The sequence below is a fragment of the Nuphar pumila genome, chromosome 4 (assembly GCF_984573655.1).
Source record: "Nuphar pumila chromosome 4, dmNupPumi1.hap1.1, whole genome shotgun sequence".
Lineage (NCBI taxonomy): Eukaryota > Viridiplantae > Streptophyta > Magnoliopsida > Nymphaeales > Nymphaeaceae > Nuphar > Nuphar pumila.
Window position 1 is genome coordinate 143685950 of NC_143252.1, and position 18368 is coordinate 143704317.

Here is an 18368-nt window from a genome sequence, read left to right on the forward strand (position 1 = left end):
GCTCTCTCTCTCTCTCTCTCTCTCTCTCTAAGTAAAAAGTTCCATTCAAGTCTCGGCCGCTTTGCTGCCAACGAGTGGCAAAAAAATAGCCTGCATGATACCATCCAGGAGGAATCACCTTCTGGTAGCTCTCTTAGGGAAAAGAGAGGAGAAGGGCGCACACATGGTCCACAACCACAAAAGAATCGTAAGTACAATCCACAAACAGATGAATGCAGCTACACACAGGAGGTCCCAAGGTAAACTGTACATGGTTTTCACTTGAGAAACGAAGAGGAGTAAGTAGAAACAGAACACAACACTTCAAGAACAAACGTAAATCCAGTGTTCAAGGGTTCAGAAACAAGCAAATGAACAAGTAAATTATGCCATTACTTTTGAGAATTGCAGAACATAATCAGAAAGAGAAGACGGCCAAAGAGAGGCTAATAATCCATTCTATCCTCTTAGAAAGCATACTAGTGACCATATTTCTGGAACTCCCACTCACTGTTATCTGCACGCAGTGAAAAAGAAAAGGAAAGGTCAGTGTGCTCCTGGAAGAAATCCATGAATCACAAGGGAAGAAAACGTGAAGAACATACCCAATGGGCAGACTTGCCGTGTCTTGAGCCATCGGCTAATGCAATGGAAGTGAAACGCATGATTGCAGACTCCTGCGGAAACAAACAGAAATTACGCAAGTGTGACGTTAATCTGCCAAAGCTACATCAAACACAATGAAATGGAAAGAAAAGATCATGGCCACAAGTCAATGTATCGGCTATATATAGCTTATATATCGTCTATTAAATATAAACAGCAACAAATAAATTTGAATAACTAAATCAATTCCATTGGCTGCAACCATTCAATTGAATCTTAAAAAAAAGCAACGAGAAAATTTTGATCATCTAAATACAAACAGGATCCGTAAAGGAAGAAGACCAGCCCCCTTAACAGTTACCACATCAAACCTACTAAAGAATTTTCTTTTCCAAGGAAAAACACACCAAAGAAAAAAAAACATGTTGCATGGATTGCTCTTAATCCCTCCATACATCTGGATTGTCAAATTGCTTGGCAGCTATTAAGGAAGATTGAGATCTTCGGTAACTTTTGGTGAAAAGTTGAAGAATGCTGGTGTGGGCTTCTCCAAGCAGTCAAGCACGACCAGCCCACAGATTGGAAGGTAAAACCAAAAAAAAGAGCAAGATAAAAAAGAGAAAATGGAAACAAAAAAATCTATAAAAATAAAGTAGAAAATGCCAAGCAATTTGAGGATTGGTGGACTTCCCAAACTGAATCCCTAAAAAACCAGCCTGTTGCTTAATCCACGTTGAAATTTGAAAAAAACAGAATAAAAAGGTAAAATACAATGGTATTAGCTCCAAACTTATCGTGATATATCACAATACCTACTTTTTAGGTGATTTTTTAGGAAATACATAGGTTCAACACCAAAAACCTATTTATCGTGATAAATAGGCTATAGATAGACGATAGTGTTTAACATGGAAAAGATATTTCGGTAGCATTCAGATGACCCAAAATCAGTACATTCCCTGCAAGATTGTGATTTAAACTCCCATCGTACAGCTTTCTGATTTTAAACCAAAAGGCTAATGACAAGATACTTTTGCCACAACTCACAAACATCACATGAATGAGACATCCAATGGATGCCCCGCAATGACTCTCCAAACATATGCAAAAACAAATTCTCAAGTATAATCAAAGAAATTAAGAGACACAAATGAGAGATCCAAATAATCTCTCTCCCAATATCTCACAAAAATCAAACATAATCCTAGATATTCTCAGAAATGAAAAAACAACAGTTCAGTAATTTAGGAGTAATAAAGAAACTCAGACCTCAAACAAACAAAACACCAAGGTAGATAACCGTAGATACAGTGATTCATTTTTATGTTATAGCCATTGGCTACTATAACAGAAAGCAGAAGTGAGAATAGTTACAAAAAAAGTTTTCTTTTTCTGAAAATGACATTCAACTCATAGTGATACTTATGGAATTTTAAAATTTGTATTTGCGCAGGCATCACATAACACTATCCAAAGGGCACACTGATACTTTCATTAAAAGATGCACAGCAGAACAAAAAAGAACGTAAGCCATCTTTCTTTTATGTTTTTTATCTTTGTTTAAGGCTATTAAGTAACCCTATCTCTTCCAAATATCCTAAAGTACTAAATATTTAAGTTTCCATCATTTATATTATTTGTCATAATAATCTTTTCTCAACAATGTAATTAGCCTATTTATTTTGTGGAGCCCGGATGGCTGGCCTAATATACTAGCATCTATGAAAACCTATATAAATCAACCACATAATGCTTAGTCAATATTCATAACTGACAATCAAAACTAATGTACATCATCAAGTTAACAAGAAATGAAATTTTCATAAATGAATTAGGATGTGCTTGAGAGTCTTAAATTGGAGGTGTGTTGTGGTTGCCCAACACCCTCTGCTGCTTGGAGGAAGTGTGTTCTGGTTTCCCTATGCCTTTTGTTGTTTGGGAGAAGTGGTATTGCGAAAACACCGAGTCAGGAACGGAGTCGACAGCCCCAACATCACATTTTAACACCATTCACAAGCGGATGATTTTGGCAACATCATCCTCAATACTGCTTGTCATACCATATTTTGGCAGCACCACACATTTTGGCAACACATGTAAATGGTCTTTCCATCTCAATGCAAGGCGCCCAAACAGAACCTTAATGGCATCGTGAACTCCAATGATGGCAACAATCTGGCCAAGAATGAAGGAATGAAATAATAAATTTGGTATATCTCACTGTCAAACAGAACACACAATAAATGTAAAGAAACTCATACAAAATATAGGAGCATATTCTTCTTCGTAACAAACTGTAGAACACGTTAATCCTGCTTTAAGGACCAACACTCATGCCACAGGCAAGTCCAGCTTTGGAATATTGGTTCTTCTTAAATCATATGATGAACATGTCAGAGTGATTAAAGTTTCAGGAGATGAACATCGTTAAACAAAGATGCAATTTCTATGACTATTGGTGGCCGTAGGGAAGTTGGTCATGCTTGATCACTCGCATATACCAACTCTTAGCAACAAGATTATTCCATTTGGGGTGATTTCCCTACCACCAAATCTCAATAGTCAATTCCATGGTTGGATGGTAACTTGGACCCAAACCTTGCTCTCAATAAAGATATCACACTCCCCACTAAATGTAATTTTTATGCTTGGGTGAAAATGGTTTAAAATGGTTGACAAATCTTTTTAACAAGATTTGGCGGACAAATAAGATGCCTAAGGAGTGGAGGAAAAGTACTTTGGTGCCTCTATATGAGCATAAGGGTGACATACAAGATTGCACAAACTATCGTGGTATAAAACTCATGAGTCATACTATGAAACTTTGGGAGAGGGTGATTGAGTCTATGTTGAGGAAGGTGGTCATGATATCGGAGAATCAAATTGGTTTTATGCTTGGAAGATCAACTATGGAAGCTATACATCTTCTTAGATAAATTATTGAGAGATATAGAGAGAGGAACAAAGATTTGCATATGGTTTTTATTGATTTAGAGAAAGCATACGATAGAGTACCTAGGGATGTTCTCTGGTGGACAATGATGAAGAAAGGTATTTCTCTCAAGTACATTAGTATAATTAAAGATATGTACGAAGGTGTGGTAACCAATGTCTGCACTTGTGGAGGGGTGACAAACAATTTTCCTATAAGAGTTGGGTTACATCAAGGATCTACTTTAAGTCCTTTCTTATTTGCTATAGTGATGGATGAGCTTACGAAATCAATTCAAGAAAATGTGTTGTGGTGTATGTTGTTTGCTGATGATATTGTTTTGATTGATGAGTCTAGAGCTGGGGTTAATGCTAAGTTAGAATTATGGAAACAAACATTGGAAGCAAGAGGTTTTACGTTGAGTAAGAGTAAGACAGAATATATGGAATGTCGGTTTAGTAAGCAACGCAGTAGTGATGAGAGTGTAGTGAAGCTTGGGGAGCAAGAAATATCGGTGGATGACTATTTCAAATATTTGGGATCTATCATTCAAAATGATGGAGATGTAAACCATAGGATAAAGGTTGGTTGGATGAAATGGAAAAGTGCAACTGGAGTGTTGTGCGATCGTAGAATGCCATTGCGGTTGAAGGGAAAGTTTTATAGGACGACAATTAGGCCCGCTTTATTATATGGTACGGAATGTTGGGCGGCCAAGAGACATCATATTCAAAAAATGAATGTAGCTGAGATACGTATGCTTCGATGGATGTGAGGAAATACAATAAAAGATAAGATTCGAAACGAGGAGATACGTAAGAAGGTAGGCATTGCATCCATTGAAAATAAGATGAGATTTGGACATATTCAACGAAGGCCTAATGATGCTCCAGTTAGAAGGATGGACAAATGGAAAAATATATTAGTCAAAAGGGGTCGAGGTAGGCTGAAGAAGACTAGGATGGAGATGATAGGAAAGGATATGAATGCTTTGAACCTCACCGAGGACATGGCATTAGATAGAAATTATTGGAGGAGAAGGATTCATGTGGAGGACCCAGAATGATTTTCTTTTTTGGTTCATATCGCCGAGCCGAATTGTTTTGGGATGAAGGCGTAGTTGTTGTTGTATCGTATCATGTTTGTAAGAGCAATTTACAAGTCTATGCAGTTAAAAATCGAAAAAGAATATGCAGGCCTCTCTGCCCATGGTCGCAAAATGGGGGCCGCATGGAAATTGGTCATGCTTGATCAGTCAAATATATCATCTCTTAGCAACAAGATTATTCCATTTGGGGTGATTTCCCTACCACCAAATCTCAATAGTCAATTCCACGGTTGGATGGCAACTTGGACCCAAACCTTGCCCTCAATAAAGATATCACACTACCCACTAAATGAGAGACACAACATGTAATGATGTAATGCACAAGGATCTCAATCATGTAACTAACGATATTCCATTCTTCTGGAGCATTTCAACCCATAAACAGCTCGCATCAAGGTTATTATCATTGGTTTTCCCATGGTAGGGAGACTGAAAGCAAGTTCCACGTCAAAACACTTGCACAGGAAACATACATAAGCAAAACCCTACAAGACTAGCAAATGCACAAGCACAACTGATACTAAGCCAAACATGCTACATGATGGCAAAGGCATAATAAAAGAATTATAGGCACAACTCAAAATGCTAAAAACGTCTCTCAAAAAAAAATGCTAAAAACTTGAAAAGAGAACTGTAGTTTTCCACGTTACAAGTCATCTCCCAAACTACTTGACTTCGATGCAAAAATTTCGTTTCATAATGAAACGATTTACAAATCTGTAATCTTTATACAAGCACAAGCACTCGTATTTGTACGTAGCTATCACAACTAACAACTTCAAAACTAGAACTATAAAGTTAAGAGGGTGTTAAACTGGTAGCAAAATACATGAGTATTATTTAACGTTTTTTTATAATATCAAGCAAAGAGAAAAAGGGCAGAATGCATGATGTAGCTTGTAGCCCACGAATGATTGTGATTTATATGAACATGACTGCCCTTGAACTACGTTACATGGATCCTCAACCCTTATCTGTATAGACTAGAGACAAAGATCAGGGAAACCACTTTCATTGAAGAACCAAACAACGTCATAGGAACTAAATAATTGCAAACAGATGGAAACCCACTTAAGCAATCTGAACAAGGAAAAAGAAAATAAAGGACAGTCTCCTGAGCCTCAGCAAGCGAAGTGCCAAATAATTTCCGTCCAACTTATCGGATAATCAACATACCCCATGCAACCGTACATTCTTCGCTCGTCGCACTCGCTTGGTTGGCTTGGCATTCAATACCTGTTCCAAAACAAGCAATCAATAACACCATATGCGGAAGAATCAATAAAATCATAAATCGATAATTAACCAAAAAACATTAACCTAATACCCTAATTTTAGCATCTAGCAAGTTGTCACTTCAAGAATTCACCCAATACAATACCAGCAAGATTCAAGAAAGCTACGAAGGGATAGAGATGACTCACAGAGATCCATGATGTGGTTCCGGCAGATGGCACAATTATCAACGACGATATCTACAATGATTAAAGAAAGGCAAAAGAAAATAAAAGAGTCAGAAAAACAAAAAACAAACCCTAGTCGGTATTCCAGCAATTTGATCACAAACAAGAACCCAAAACCACCAAAAGAAAATCTAATAAAATCCAACGCCCCCATAACCCAAAAAAGAGGAAGAAAAAGAAGACTGCGAGGTGAAAAGGGGAAACTTCTAGGGTTTCCCCAAAAATAAGAACAAGAAAGGGAAAAAAACGAGAGAAAAGAGAGAGAGAGAGGGAGAAGGGGCAGAGGGGATGGTTACCCCAAGCCCAGAGGGAGACGGCGTTCCACTTCTTGATCTCGAAGCGCTTGGCCTTCTTGGCGGCAGAGCTCGGCCCGGCACCGCCTAAGCCCTCGCCGACGGGCACCATGTTCACGTCCGTGTCCGCTGACGCCATGGATCGATCGGATCTCTAAGTTCTTCTTGAACGCAAGAGATTTCTCCTTCCCCGCCGCCGCCGCCGCCTCGCTCTTCAACTGTCCTCGAAAATTCCTCTTTATATACGCAGGGAAAGGGTCGAGAACGAGGCGACCCGCTCATGTTTGGTTGGGGTGTCAATGGGTCAGTTTGATCCGGACCCAACTCGTACCAAATCCTATGGACTCAAGGTTTGGTGATAAAAGGAGGTTCGTTTAAAAATTGGGTCAGAAACAAAAGGACCGATTAGTATATGGAGCCGACTATGGTTTGACTCGGGTTTGACCTGAGTTTTGATTAAGACCCTTGATTTTTTAATATAAAAATAATAATAAAATATTAGTTTATTGAGAATGGACCAAGTTTAATCCTTAAGCAAAGCAGGTTATATGTTCTCCTCCGAGGTGCGTTTTGGGGGTCCGAATGAGCGTCACGTATATAAACATGTGGGGCTCGTATCCCCGCGTGTGTCGGCATCACTTAACATCGGAGTTCGGTACGGTTGCAAAGACTTAAGTACCATTTTCTGTCATTCTCGTCATAAAACGATGGTTCAAAAAAAGGACAAAAATGACCTTCATTCAAAAAAGGGAGGATGATCTTAACTCTTCAAAGTTCAAATGTTTTGTTTTCGCCCTAAGTAGTAAACTTTTGCACCATCTTCTATAACAGGAGCTCCCTTTGATGGCGTACCCTTTGTCATCGTCTGCTACCGTTGGAGTACCATTTGTCATCGTCTGTTGTCGTCGGAGTACCATTTACCGTCATCTACGCAGTTGGAGCATCGTTGTTACCATCGGCTGCATCTACCTTATGGGTGTTTCTCCTCTACTATCGGATTATCAAAACTCCTGTCATTTTGGTGAGTTTCATGTAAGATTTCGTTATGTAAATAAATCAATTTATAAATTCGAATGTTAAATCTTACAACCGGTTGTAATATTCATGCTAAATAACACCTATTTTCATACTGAAACAAATCGATTTATACCTATACACCTTCTGGGTGTCGAAAAATAGTTAGCATGATTTGTTCTTATGAATGTCAAACATTACAACGATATGTACTTACGAAGTCTAAATTTCTACAATGTTTTGTATGTTGGAATGTAACAATGATTTATATATTTAATGCATTAGCGATTTATACGTTCGATGCAGCAACGATTTATATATATGAAGCAGTAGCGATGAGTATTTATGATTTATGAAGTTACCACAATTTGTACTTAAGTTTGCTAAATCGTACAATAATGCTTACTTATGAAGCTGAAATGTTACAATGATATGTACTTATGAAGGGTGTGATTTCTACAACGATTTGTAAGTTTGAAGCATGAACGATTTATACATTTAAATCAGTAGCGATTTGTACATTTGAAGTGACAACGATTTATACGTTTGATGCAGTAGCGATGTGTATTTATGAAGTTACCTCGATTTGTACTTAAGTTTGCTAAATCTTACAATGATGTTTACTTATGAAGCCAAATATTGTGACGATTTATAATGTTGGTGATTGTGTAACGAATGTGATAATTTGTAATAATATATACTTGGGGAGGCAGTTGTAATGTAGTTAAATTTATGTGTTGTGCAGGTTAGCAATGACTAAAATTCGTAAGACAAGAAAGCCCCCGTCGTTCGAGTGGTTGACTACTGGAGAAATTATCCACCAATCTGATATATATGAGTGTTATGAAACGTATCAAAATATAATGAAGATTGAGAATGAAAAAGACAAGGACAAAACGTTGGAATTTTATAATGCGGAGCTTGATCCATCAGATATTGAAGAAGAAGAGCAAAGGAAGAAGGATGAGGAAGAACTAAAGATGATGAAGAAGAAGAAGGATAACGAAGAGAAGAAAAAGCAAAGGAAGGAAGAGAATGAAAAGAAAAGGAAGAAAAGGCAAATGAAGAAGGAGGAGGAGGGGGAGAGAGAAAGGCAAAAGAAGAATAAGGAGGAGGATGAGAAGGAAAGACAATTGAAGAAGAAGGAGGAGGAAGAAAAGAAAAGGCAAATGATGAAGATGGAAGAGGAAAGGCAAAGGAAGAAGTATCAGGATAAGGAAGAGAATATAAGGAAAAGAAAGGAGAAGGAAGACGAGAAAAAGAATGAAAGGCAAAGCAAGGAGAAGGAGGACGAGGAAGAGAATGAAAGGCAAAAGAAGAAAAAAGAGGACGAAAAAGAGAAGAAAAGGCAAAGGAATGAGAAGGAAGACGAGAAAGATAAGGAAAGAGAAAGGAAGAAGCAGGAGGAGGAAGAGAATGAAAGGGAAAGGAAAAAAGCAAGAGGAAGAGAAGGAAAGAGAAAAAAATTAAGAAGTAGAAAAGCAGAGGAAGGAGGCGAAGGAGCGAATGAAGGAATAAGTAAAAAAGCAGAGGAGGGAGGCGGTGGAGCGAAGGAGCAACAAGAAAGGCAGATGATGGAGGAAGGGGATGAAGAGGAGAAAAGTGTGACCAAGGTACGTAAATCACTCTTGTCTGTCATGATTTACTGTGATAGGTATTATTATATATAGTAATTACTGTGATAGTCATTATGATGTATAGCGATTAATGTGATAGCAATTACTATATATAGTGATTATTGTGATAGCAATCACTATGTATAGCGATTACTGTGACCTATGTATAGCGATTACCGTAATAGCGATTAGTATGTATAGCGATTACGTAACAATTTACTATGATAGGTATTATTATGTATAATGATTACTATGTATAGCTATTATTGTGATAGCGATTACTATGTATAGTGATTATCGTAATAGCGATTAGTACGTATAGCGATTACTTTGATATCAATTATTGTGTATATGATTATAGTGATAGTGAGTATGCAACGATTATTATATATAGTGATTACTGTGTACAACGATGTGTAAAAGTATAAATGGGACTAATTGTGATTTGATACGAATAATATGTTATTTTGTGTTACAGGGAGGTTAGAAGAGAAGTAGAACACTAGGTGAAAAGCTTAGAGGGCGGTGTCGGTGGCATGTAGTTCTGTCGTGGTATGGACAACTGAGTGAATATCAGAACCGATTACGAAATATATACTTTGGCAGCCTTCTGGACCAACATTATTTTGAAACGTGCTGGAACACTATGACCCACCCGGTCAATAAGTAGAATCATAAGACGAACACATTTTAGTTTAATGGTTTTGAGATCACCATGACCCTAGAAGATATGGCGCAGATTACAGGTCTTAAGTGTCATGGAAGTGTTGTGTTAGCACAGGATTCAAACTATAACGCAAGGGACAAGTGCACAACCATTCTAGGAATGTCGATGGAGGACTGAGGTCAATGTATTTTTGGTGAAAGTAATTCCACATTGATGAAGGTTTCTTCTTTCTGTAATAAATGAAAAGGCCGGTCTGCTACAAGTGCATCTGAAAGAGCTGACCAAGAGTTGCACGACTTCCTTCTTTATTTTTTTGGACTTAATTTATTTTCAGATTTGTTTGATTCGAGGTTAAGTTATCTGTAGCTACAGTTCTTGGAAGACTTAGACGAAGTCGACAACTATGCATGGGATGTTGTTATGCTTGCCCACTTGTACAATCAACTTTACCGTGCGAGTAAAGGTACAAAAATCGTCTGAGGGTTTTGGCTATTTGTCAAGGTAATTGTTTATTACATAATTGATAGTTATAGACTAAGATCATTGAAGGTTATAGTCTTACTAATATATTGTTTTTGTAGGTCTGGGCATGGGAGCATATTGTCGCCTTGCGTCCTCAGTGTGGCCCTGTGATTTGTGTTTTTTCCAAGATCGGACGGTGGGCTACAATAAATGTCAATGAGGATAATGCTAAGTTCATTTTAAATGGTTTGCAATTAAATGAGATAAATGGTTTAAAATCGTTTTAGCATTCATCATTCATTAGTATAAATCGTTGAAATGTTTATCATTCTTAAGTAATCATCGCTGCAGGATTTTGTCTTCGTTAGTACAAATCGTTATTGCATTAGCATTTAACATTCATTAGTATAAATCGTTCTAATGTTTAACATTCTTAAGTAATGATCGTTGCAGGATTTTGTATTCTTTAGTACAAATCATTATCGCTTTAGCATTTAACTTTCTTTAGTGTAAATCATTGAAATGTTTAGCATTCTTAAGTAATCATCGCTGCAGGATTTTGTCTTCGTTAGTACAAATCGTTATCGCATTGGCATTTAGCATTCATTAGTATAAATCGTTCTAATGTTTAACATTCTTAAGTAATGATTGTTGTAGGATTTTGTATTCCTTAGTATAAATCATTATCGCTTTAGCATTTAACTTTCATTAGTGTAAATTGTTGAAATGTTTAGCATTTTTAAGTAATCGTCGTTGTAGGATTTTGTCTTCGTTAGTACAAATCATTATTGCATTAGCATTTAACATTCATTAGTATAAATCGTTCTAATGGTTAACATTCTTAAGTAATGATCATTGCAGGATTTTATATTCCTTAGTACAAATCATTATCGCTTTAACATTTAACTTTAATTAGTGTAAATCGTTGTAATCTTTAGCATTTTTAAGTAATGATCATTACAGGATTTTGTCCTCGTTAGTACAAAGCGTTATCGCTTTAGCATTTAGCATTCATTATTGTAAATCGTAGTAATATCTAGCATTCATTAGTGTAAATCATTTTAATACAAAGCACTCATTAGTAACAATCATTGCAATATATTTAGCACTCGTTATTATAAATCATTTTAATATTTAACATTCATTAGCATGAATAATTATATTTATACCTAAACCACAATCTCTAATGTACATGTTGCATGGAGACCGTATTAAGATGAGGAGGATGAGGATGAAGAGGTTGTTGTTGAGGCTGCGAGACTGTCTGACTGCGATATTTGTTGTTTAGCAAATCTGAAGCTGAGTTGCAGCATGGTAGTCGAGTTCTCCTACAAGCTGGCTTGGGACAGTCTACCCCAAAGTAGCCTATGGAAGTGAGAAGGAAGATGAATAGTGGTGGGGCCAAAAACGTGAATTGGCACGAATGCTTTAGGAAATAATTGGATAGCTGGAACAAAGGAGGTGTTCGTGCCATAGTACAAGTCAAAAATGATTTATGCTATCATGATTTGCTTGATACTGATTGGCTTGCAACCAGTTATAATTCTTTGTTGTAACATAACATTCTATAAATATATAATTGTTTTTATAATTGATCACGATTTATTTTTTATAGAGGAAGTGTTCTAGCACGATTTGTTCAGTCAACAACATAAAGCGAAAACGATTTGTTCTATCACGATTTGCTTTTATGAGCTTTGTCTATGTGAACGATATGTCCTATCGCGATTTACAAATGACTGATTCATAAAAGGCGGAAAAGAAAAATAATAAACAAATTGACATGATGTTTAGACTTAGTAAAGTACCTAAACAATACAAATTCACATATTTAGATATTTGAAAAGGAAGTCCACAATTTTTTTAGAATTTCAAAATGAATTAAAAAGACATTTTTGTGAATTATTATAGTTAATTCATTAGAAGCTTTTTTTCTGAAAACTTATCGGTTGACTAATTAGCAAATTCATTATCGATAATATTTTAACATTTATTCAAGTTATTTAATATTTAATTAAAAAAAATATGAGATCTTTGTAGAGTATTTGGGTCGACCCAAATGGATATGGAAAGAGTTTCAACTCAGATCAAGGTTTGGACTGGACCTATAAGAGATTTGGATCAATTTAAGACCCAAATAGATATCTAATGTAAAAAGTAGTTTAGATCCATTTAGAGACCAAATTGGATCCTACTAAGAAAATAAGATATCGAATCTACTTGAAAACTCAATTAGATCCTATTATGTAAATTAACATTTGGACACATTTGGAAATCCAATTAGATTCCAATAAGTAAATAAGGCTTTTGGATCTACTTGAGACCTAAATGGATCTCATGAAGGTAAAATAAATTTTTTTGGATCTGAATTCAGTTTGAGACCCAAATAGATCCTACTTAAGAAAACAAGATTTGGATTCACTTATGATCTAAATGAATCTTTTTAGTGTACTGTGAATTTCACTAGAATATAATAAGTTTTGAATCTATCTAAATTCCAAATGGATCCTACTTAAATAAATATAATTTGAATTCATTTGAGACCCAAATAAATTTAATTAAAATATATATATATATATATATATATATATATGTAAATATATATATATATATATATATATAATAGTTTAGATTGGGTTTGGATTTGATAAGAGCTAAATGGGTCTCACAACCAACCCAATCCAATCACTCCTCCACCTAAACCCATCATCTCAATCGAATATATCCCATCCCACCAAATTTGTTTGACCTATCACGGAATTTGTACAACCACGAACATAAAGCAAAAATGATTTATCTTATCACGATTTGCCTTTACGAGCTTTGTCTATGTGAACGATATGTCATATAGCTATTTACACAATGATTGATTCATAAAAGGCAGAAAAAAAAACCATAAACAAATCGACACAATGTTTAGACTTAGTAAAGTACAAATCGAGGTAACTTCATAAATACAAATCGATTTACAACTTGATACTGATTTAAGTAACAATTGCAAATCGATATCACTGTTTCGTTCATAATATTTTAGTAACAGTTGCAAATCGATATGAGTAAATCGCTATATTACATATTAATATCGTTCATAAAGACATATCGTTGTCACGGTAACTTCATAAATACAAATCGATGTGATTTACAACCACATTCATTTACAAAAAATACAAGTATTTAGTTACAATACATTATGACGAATGGTTTGACCATGAAACAATTTGTATTACGAAGATCTTATCTCGATATTCTATTTTCTATAGCGATTTGCGAATGAAACAATGCTTTTTAATTTATGCATAATGTAATTTATTTATTTATTATATACTTTACATGCGATTTTTAAAAATGAGCGTTATGTAAAATGATGTTTCCTTTATAAATGCATGACACATCGCACAAGTTCAGGAGGGTCTGAAATATTTTAATAATTTCCAAAAGAGTTCTTCTCTAGAAAACATGTTTTTCAAAAGGAGTTTAAAAAAAACCCTTAACTAATTAAAATAAGTTAAATGCGGCCTAATCTAACTAAATTCTAATTATGAAAACTCTAAAATTAATAAAAACCCTAAAAATACAGGGTTGGATCAGAAAATGTGATATTTTCTTAAAATTTTTAATTTGAAATAAAACCTCGAAAACAACAATAACAATGGGTTCTTAATGCAATTTTATCATGGATCATGCATAAATAGAGATGAATAAAATGCAAATATTATGCATGATCATTTTGACTTTGTCAATTTTTAAATCCCAAACCAAAATGACCCAGCCTTTAAACTATCACAGAGACTTTTCTTAACCTATCCCCAGCCTAACCCTATTTTTTGAGGGTTTTTTTGAATTTTATTTTGAAGAAAATAACTCACTCTCTCATGGTATGTCAGAAACTGAACAAAATCTAGAACCAAAACAGAACCTGAATTTTGCATAATTTTATATATGCAACCCGAATTCTCTTAAACCTCAATTTTAACCCCAGCTTCCCTAACATGTCCTAAGCCATCATCTAATTTTGCAGCATTTATAGAGCAATATTTTAGGAGAAACCAATTTTTTTTAGAACCTGTCAGGCCCATCCAAACCTGTTTTTTTGAAACTTGACCTTTGACTTAACCCAAGCCTACCCTATTCAAACCCTTAAGTTGAACCTAGGCTCATCGGAACATACTACAAGCTATAGGGTATGTTTGGTAACTCATCCAATATTGGACAGAACAACCGAATATAACAGACAGAATACATGTTTTGTCTATTCTGTAACAATTGTATTACGTCTAATGTTAGTTTCGACTGTATTGTGTTTCTTGTGTCCAGTGAATTGTTTTTATGTTGTACAGACAACTTGAACACATATGGATAATGGGCTAAATAACTTCAATTTGGATAGTACGATTTGATCCACTCAACCATATGAGTTTTTTAACATGTTTATTATGGATTTTAACTTTGGATATGAATCTCAGGTTGGATCTAAAAACTATAGTTTGAGACAAATAAGAATTGATATTTTTTAATATATAAATGCTTTAATCGGTGTCATATTGGATCTAATTATGAAAGTTTATCAAAAGTTATAGATTTTATCCCCAAATATGGATCTCAAACTAGATCCAAGTATTAAAAAAATATTTAAATTTTGAGTGATTTGAGAAAAAATAAGAATTCATATTTTTTATATACAAATACAAAACCATAAATAAATCCTAAAATCCTAAAATGCAAGAAAATAAATTATAAATAAACCAAAGAAAAAATCAATGAAAAATCAAAGCACTAATCAAAGTAAATCAAAGAAAAAAACCCTAATTAATGATAATCAAAGAAACTCGCCTAATCAATAAAAATAAAAAAACCCTAATCAATGTAAATCAATGAAAAAACCATAATTATTAAAAAAAAACTAAGAAGATCAAAGAAAACATAAAAAATATCAAAGAAATTAAAGAAAAATCAAAGCCATAAAAAAAATCGAAGCCCTAACCAAATAAAAAATCCATAAAAAAAAACCTAATCAATGACAATCAGAGAATCCCCCTAATCAATAAAAATCAACGAAAAAAAACCCCAATCAATAAAATCAAAGAAAAACCTTAATTATTTAAAAAAAATCTAAGAAGCGCATAGAAAAAAATCAAAGCCTTAATCAAAGAAAAAAAAATCAAAGCCCTAATAAAAAAATCAAAGAAAATAACCTTAATCAATGAAAATCAAAGAAAAACTCCCTAATCAATAAAAAACAAATGAAGAAAAAACCTTAATCAATGAAAATCAAAGAAAAAACCCTAATTATTTTAAAAAAATAAGAAGATTAAAGAAAAATCATAGCTCTAATGAAAGAAAATAAAAAAGATAAAAGATAAAATTAAAGAAAAATTAAAGCCCTAATGAAAAAACCTAAAAAGAAGAAGAAAAGGGAGAGAGGGGAATAAAGAAGAAAAAAGAGAGGGGGGGGGACCCCTTCATGCGATATATATGCTTTTGAAGTATGTTTCCCCATCATGTTCTCAACGTAACAGAGGGGGATCGAACAATGAAACATTGTTCCAGAGACGCGGCAGACACATGTTCCCCACGTCCACTGCATCCAATGTTTGGTGGCCCCAACATGATTTGTGGTTGTGTTGTCTCAAATTACACTAAGACGGGCCACCAAACAAGTCTTTAAAGATGAAGGTTATTGCTAGTAATTTGACTTATGATTTAACAAGGACAAGGACACCCACTTGAGTTGCCCGAGTGGAAGCATGCTTGAGGTGAAGGTGCTATCCCCTTCATCCCAAGTTCGATTTCCACCAGATGTGCAAGTGCCTTAAATTGGTGGGCCCTGTAAGGCCGAGCCAAAGGCCCAGTTCAGGCCGGTCCATTGAGAAAACCTTGGTCCACACAACCCCCTGTTAGGCCCATGTGCCTAATCAGGTCGGGCTCGGCTGGGCTTATTATATAATATATATTATATATATAATATAAAGTATATATATATATAGATATATATAGGTCCATGGTGGGCCAGGCCGGGCCGGCTAATGCCTAACCCTCTCGCTTGGGGTTCACCTCGCAAGGGGCGGCAGACAGTTAATCTGTCCAGTTAAAAAAAACAAGTTAAAGGATAAAAGACAGTAATAAATATAGGCACTTGTTTGGCAGTTTTCAAAAAAATAAAGGTCCATATCAGGAAAGTCAGAAATATGGGGTTCATTTTTTAAATTAGAGGCACAATGTTGACCCTCTAATTTTGTAATTTTTTCTATAATTTTTCTTAAAAAGTTTCCTCTAATCCGTAAAATAGTTTTGGTAATCCCAAGGTGATTATAGGTGTTGGGCTATGTTTAGCTAAATAAATTGATTAAATAGTAATAAATGTATTTTGAAATATTTTGTATTATATAATTAATATATAATGTAGAACAAGTAATTGAAGCATTTGGTTCACAAGTAATGAGATTAGAGCACAATGACAAAAGTTTAAAACTGGCGCTTGTTTTTTCCTCATGAGATTATGAAAAAAGATATATATATATATATTTGCATGTTTTTTGAGGAAAATATTAGCTAAATTAAATAAAAAATAAAAAATATAGAACAAAACTTAAAAAGAGAAAATCATGGGCTCACGTTAAACTCTTTATTCAAAGTTCTAAGTAAAAGTATTTTAGGATTCACTTTTCAAAGCTTGATTTTTGGAAATTATTCTCTTTTCTTAATAGTTTTCACTTTCCAAATTTTGATTTTTCAAAGTTGTTTTCTTTTCTTAATATGGCTTACCCTTTTCAGAGTCTGATTTTTGAAAATCGTCTTTGTTTTGAGGTTGGATTACAGGATTTGCAAGCTCAAGAGTCAGATTGCAGAGGAGGAAATTTTACCTCAATCATTTGCTTGAGAAAAGAAAAGATTTGCAGACAACAATAGTAACCTGACTGACATTAAGAAGCTAAAGATTAAAACTCTTAATGTTGAGCATTTCTCTATTTTATCAATTAATGACTATATAACATAGAAGCCAAAGATCAAACCTTCTAATGTTGAGCACTTCAATTATGTTTTTTTTTAATGAATGAAATAAATATATGTATGAACATGTTCATTTTCAAATGATTGGAATGAATATATATGTATGACTAAATTCATGACTCATGAACTTGAGCTGTTCAGACTTGGCTCGTTAACGGTATACCTCAGCTCGAGCTCGGCTCATAAGCTCATCATGAGCCAAGTTTGGCGAGCCAATCATGAGATCTAGCAGCACCTATCTAATTCAGATGGGGCCAATAAACTAGAGTAATGCATGGAGATAGGGCTTCACGTTATTTTTGTGATATGTGATTTGTACCTGATCTCGAGTGGTGAAACATTAGGTCATGGTGTCCAGCCCATTTGGGCCAACATTTGGAACCCTAACAAACCACTGATAGGTAGGCCAGTATCCACCAGCGCGTGATCCATCGATGGGCATGTTGGCCTATTCAAAATAAGATCTGAATCAGGCCAGCCTGATGATATAAATCTGAAGCCATATTATAGAAAAAGCTATCCAACTATGAATTTGTTTAGGAAAAGCAAGAAATGTAAAAGGAATTGCAAGAAATTAACTGAAAGCAGAAAATAACAGACTTCTCAATTTTTTTCCTTCTTGAAAAAATAAAACTGAAAATATCTAAAATGAAGTGAAAATTAACAATTCTGAATTTTAACTCAACTCTGCCAAAACTCCTAAATCACCCATCTACTTATATATGGGGGTTTGTCTGTAGATGCGGATTTACTAATTCTACACAAAACAAATTACCTATTCTGATAACTTTTCCAACAAACCAAGCTTATCCTAAAAATATGAATCAGAAATAATAATCCAAAACCCAAATACAAAATAACCAAATATCCAAAAGATCCAAATAACAAAAGAATAAAAAAAAACAACCTAGACCAGATTTGCTTTGCTTTGCTTTGCTACTGCATCAGTTTGGGCTAGGGGTGGGCATAAGGTTGGTCTGGTTTGGGCCAGCCATTGGGAAAACCTTGGCCCATGACCCACCCATTAGGCCCATGGGCCAAATCGGGTCAGGCCAGGCCTATTATATAATATATATAATATATATTATATTATATATAAAATATAACATATATTATTTATATAATATATTATGTTATATATAATGTATTATAATATATAGTATGTTATATATATAATATATATAATAATGGGCTGGTCCGTGTCGGTCTGCTACAGGCCA

At 34.7% G+C, this 18368-nt stretch overlaps 1 protein-coding gene across 1 annotated transcript; it reads right to left on the reverse strand.

Annotated features, from left to right (window-relative positions):
* Positions 1-230: 230 nt before the first annotated feature.
* On the reverse strand, positions 231-6615 carry LOC149841452 (RING-box protein 1a-like). The gene is made up of 5 exons (XM_090003841.1): positions 6385-6615; positions 6050-6100; positions 5802-5861; positions 585-656; positions 231-496 (listed from the first exon to the last, which is right to left on the reverse strand). Exons 1-5 carry the CDS (start codon positions 6518-6520, stop codon positions 459-461), a joined length of 357 nt encoding a protein of 118 aa, XP_089859967.1. The 5' UTR covers positions 6521-6615; the 3' UTR covers positions 231-458.
* Positions 6616-18368: the final 11753 nt, after the last annotated feature.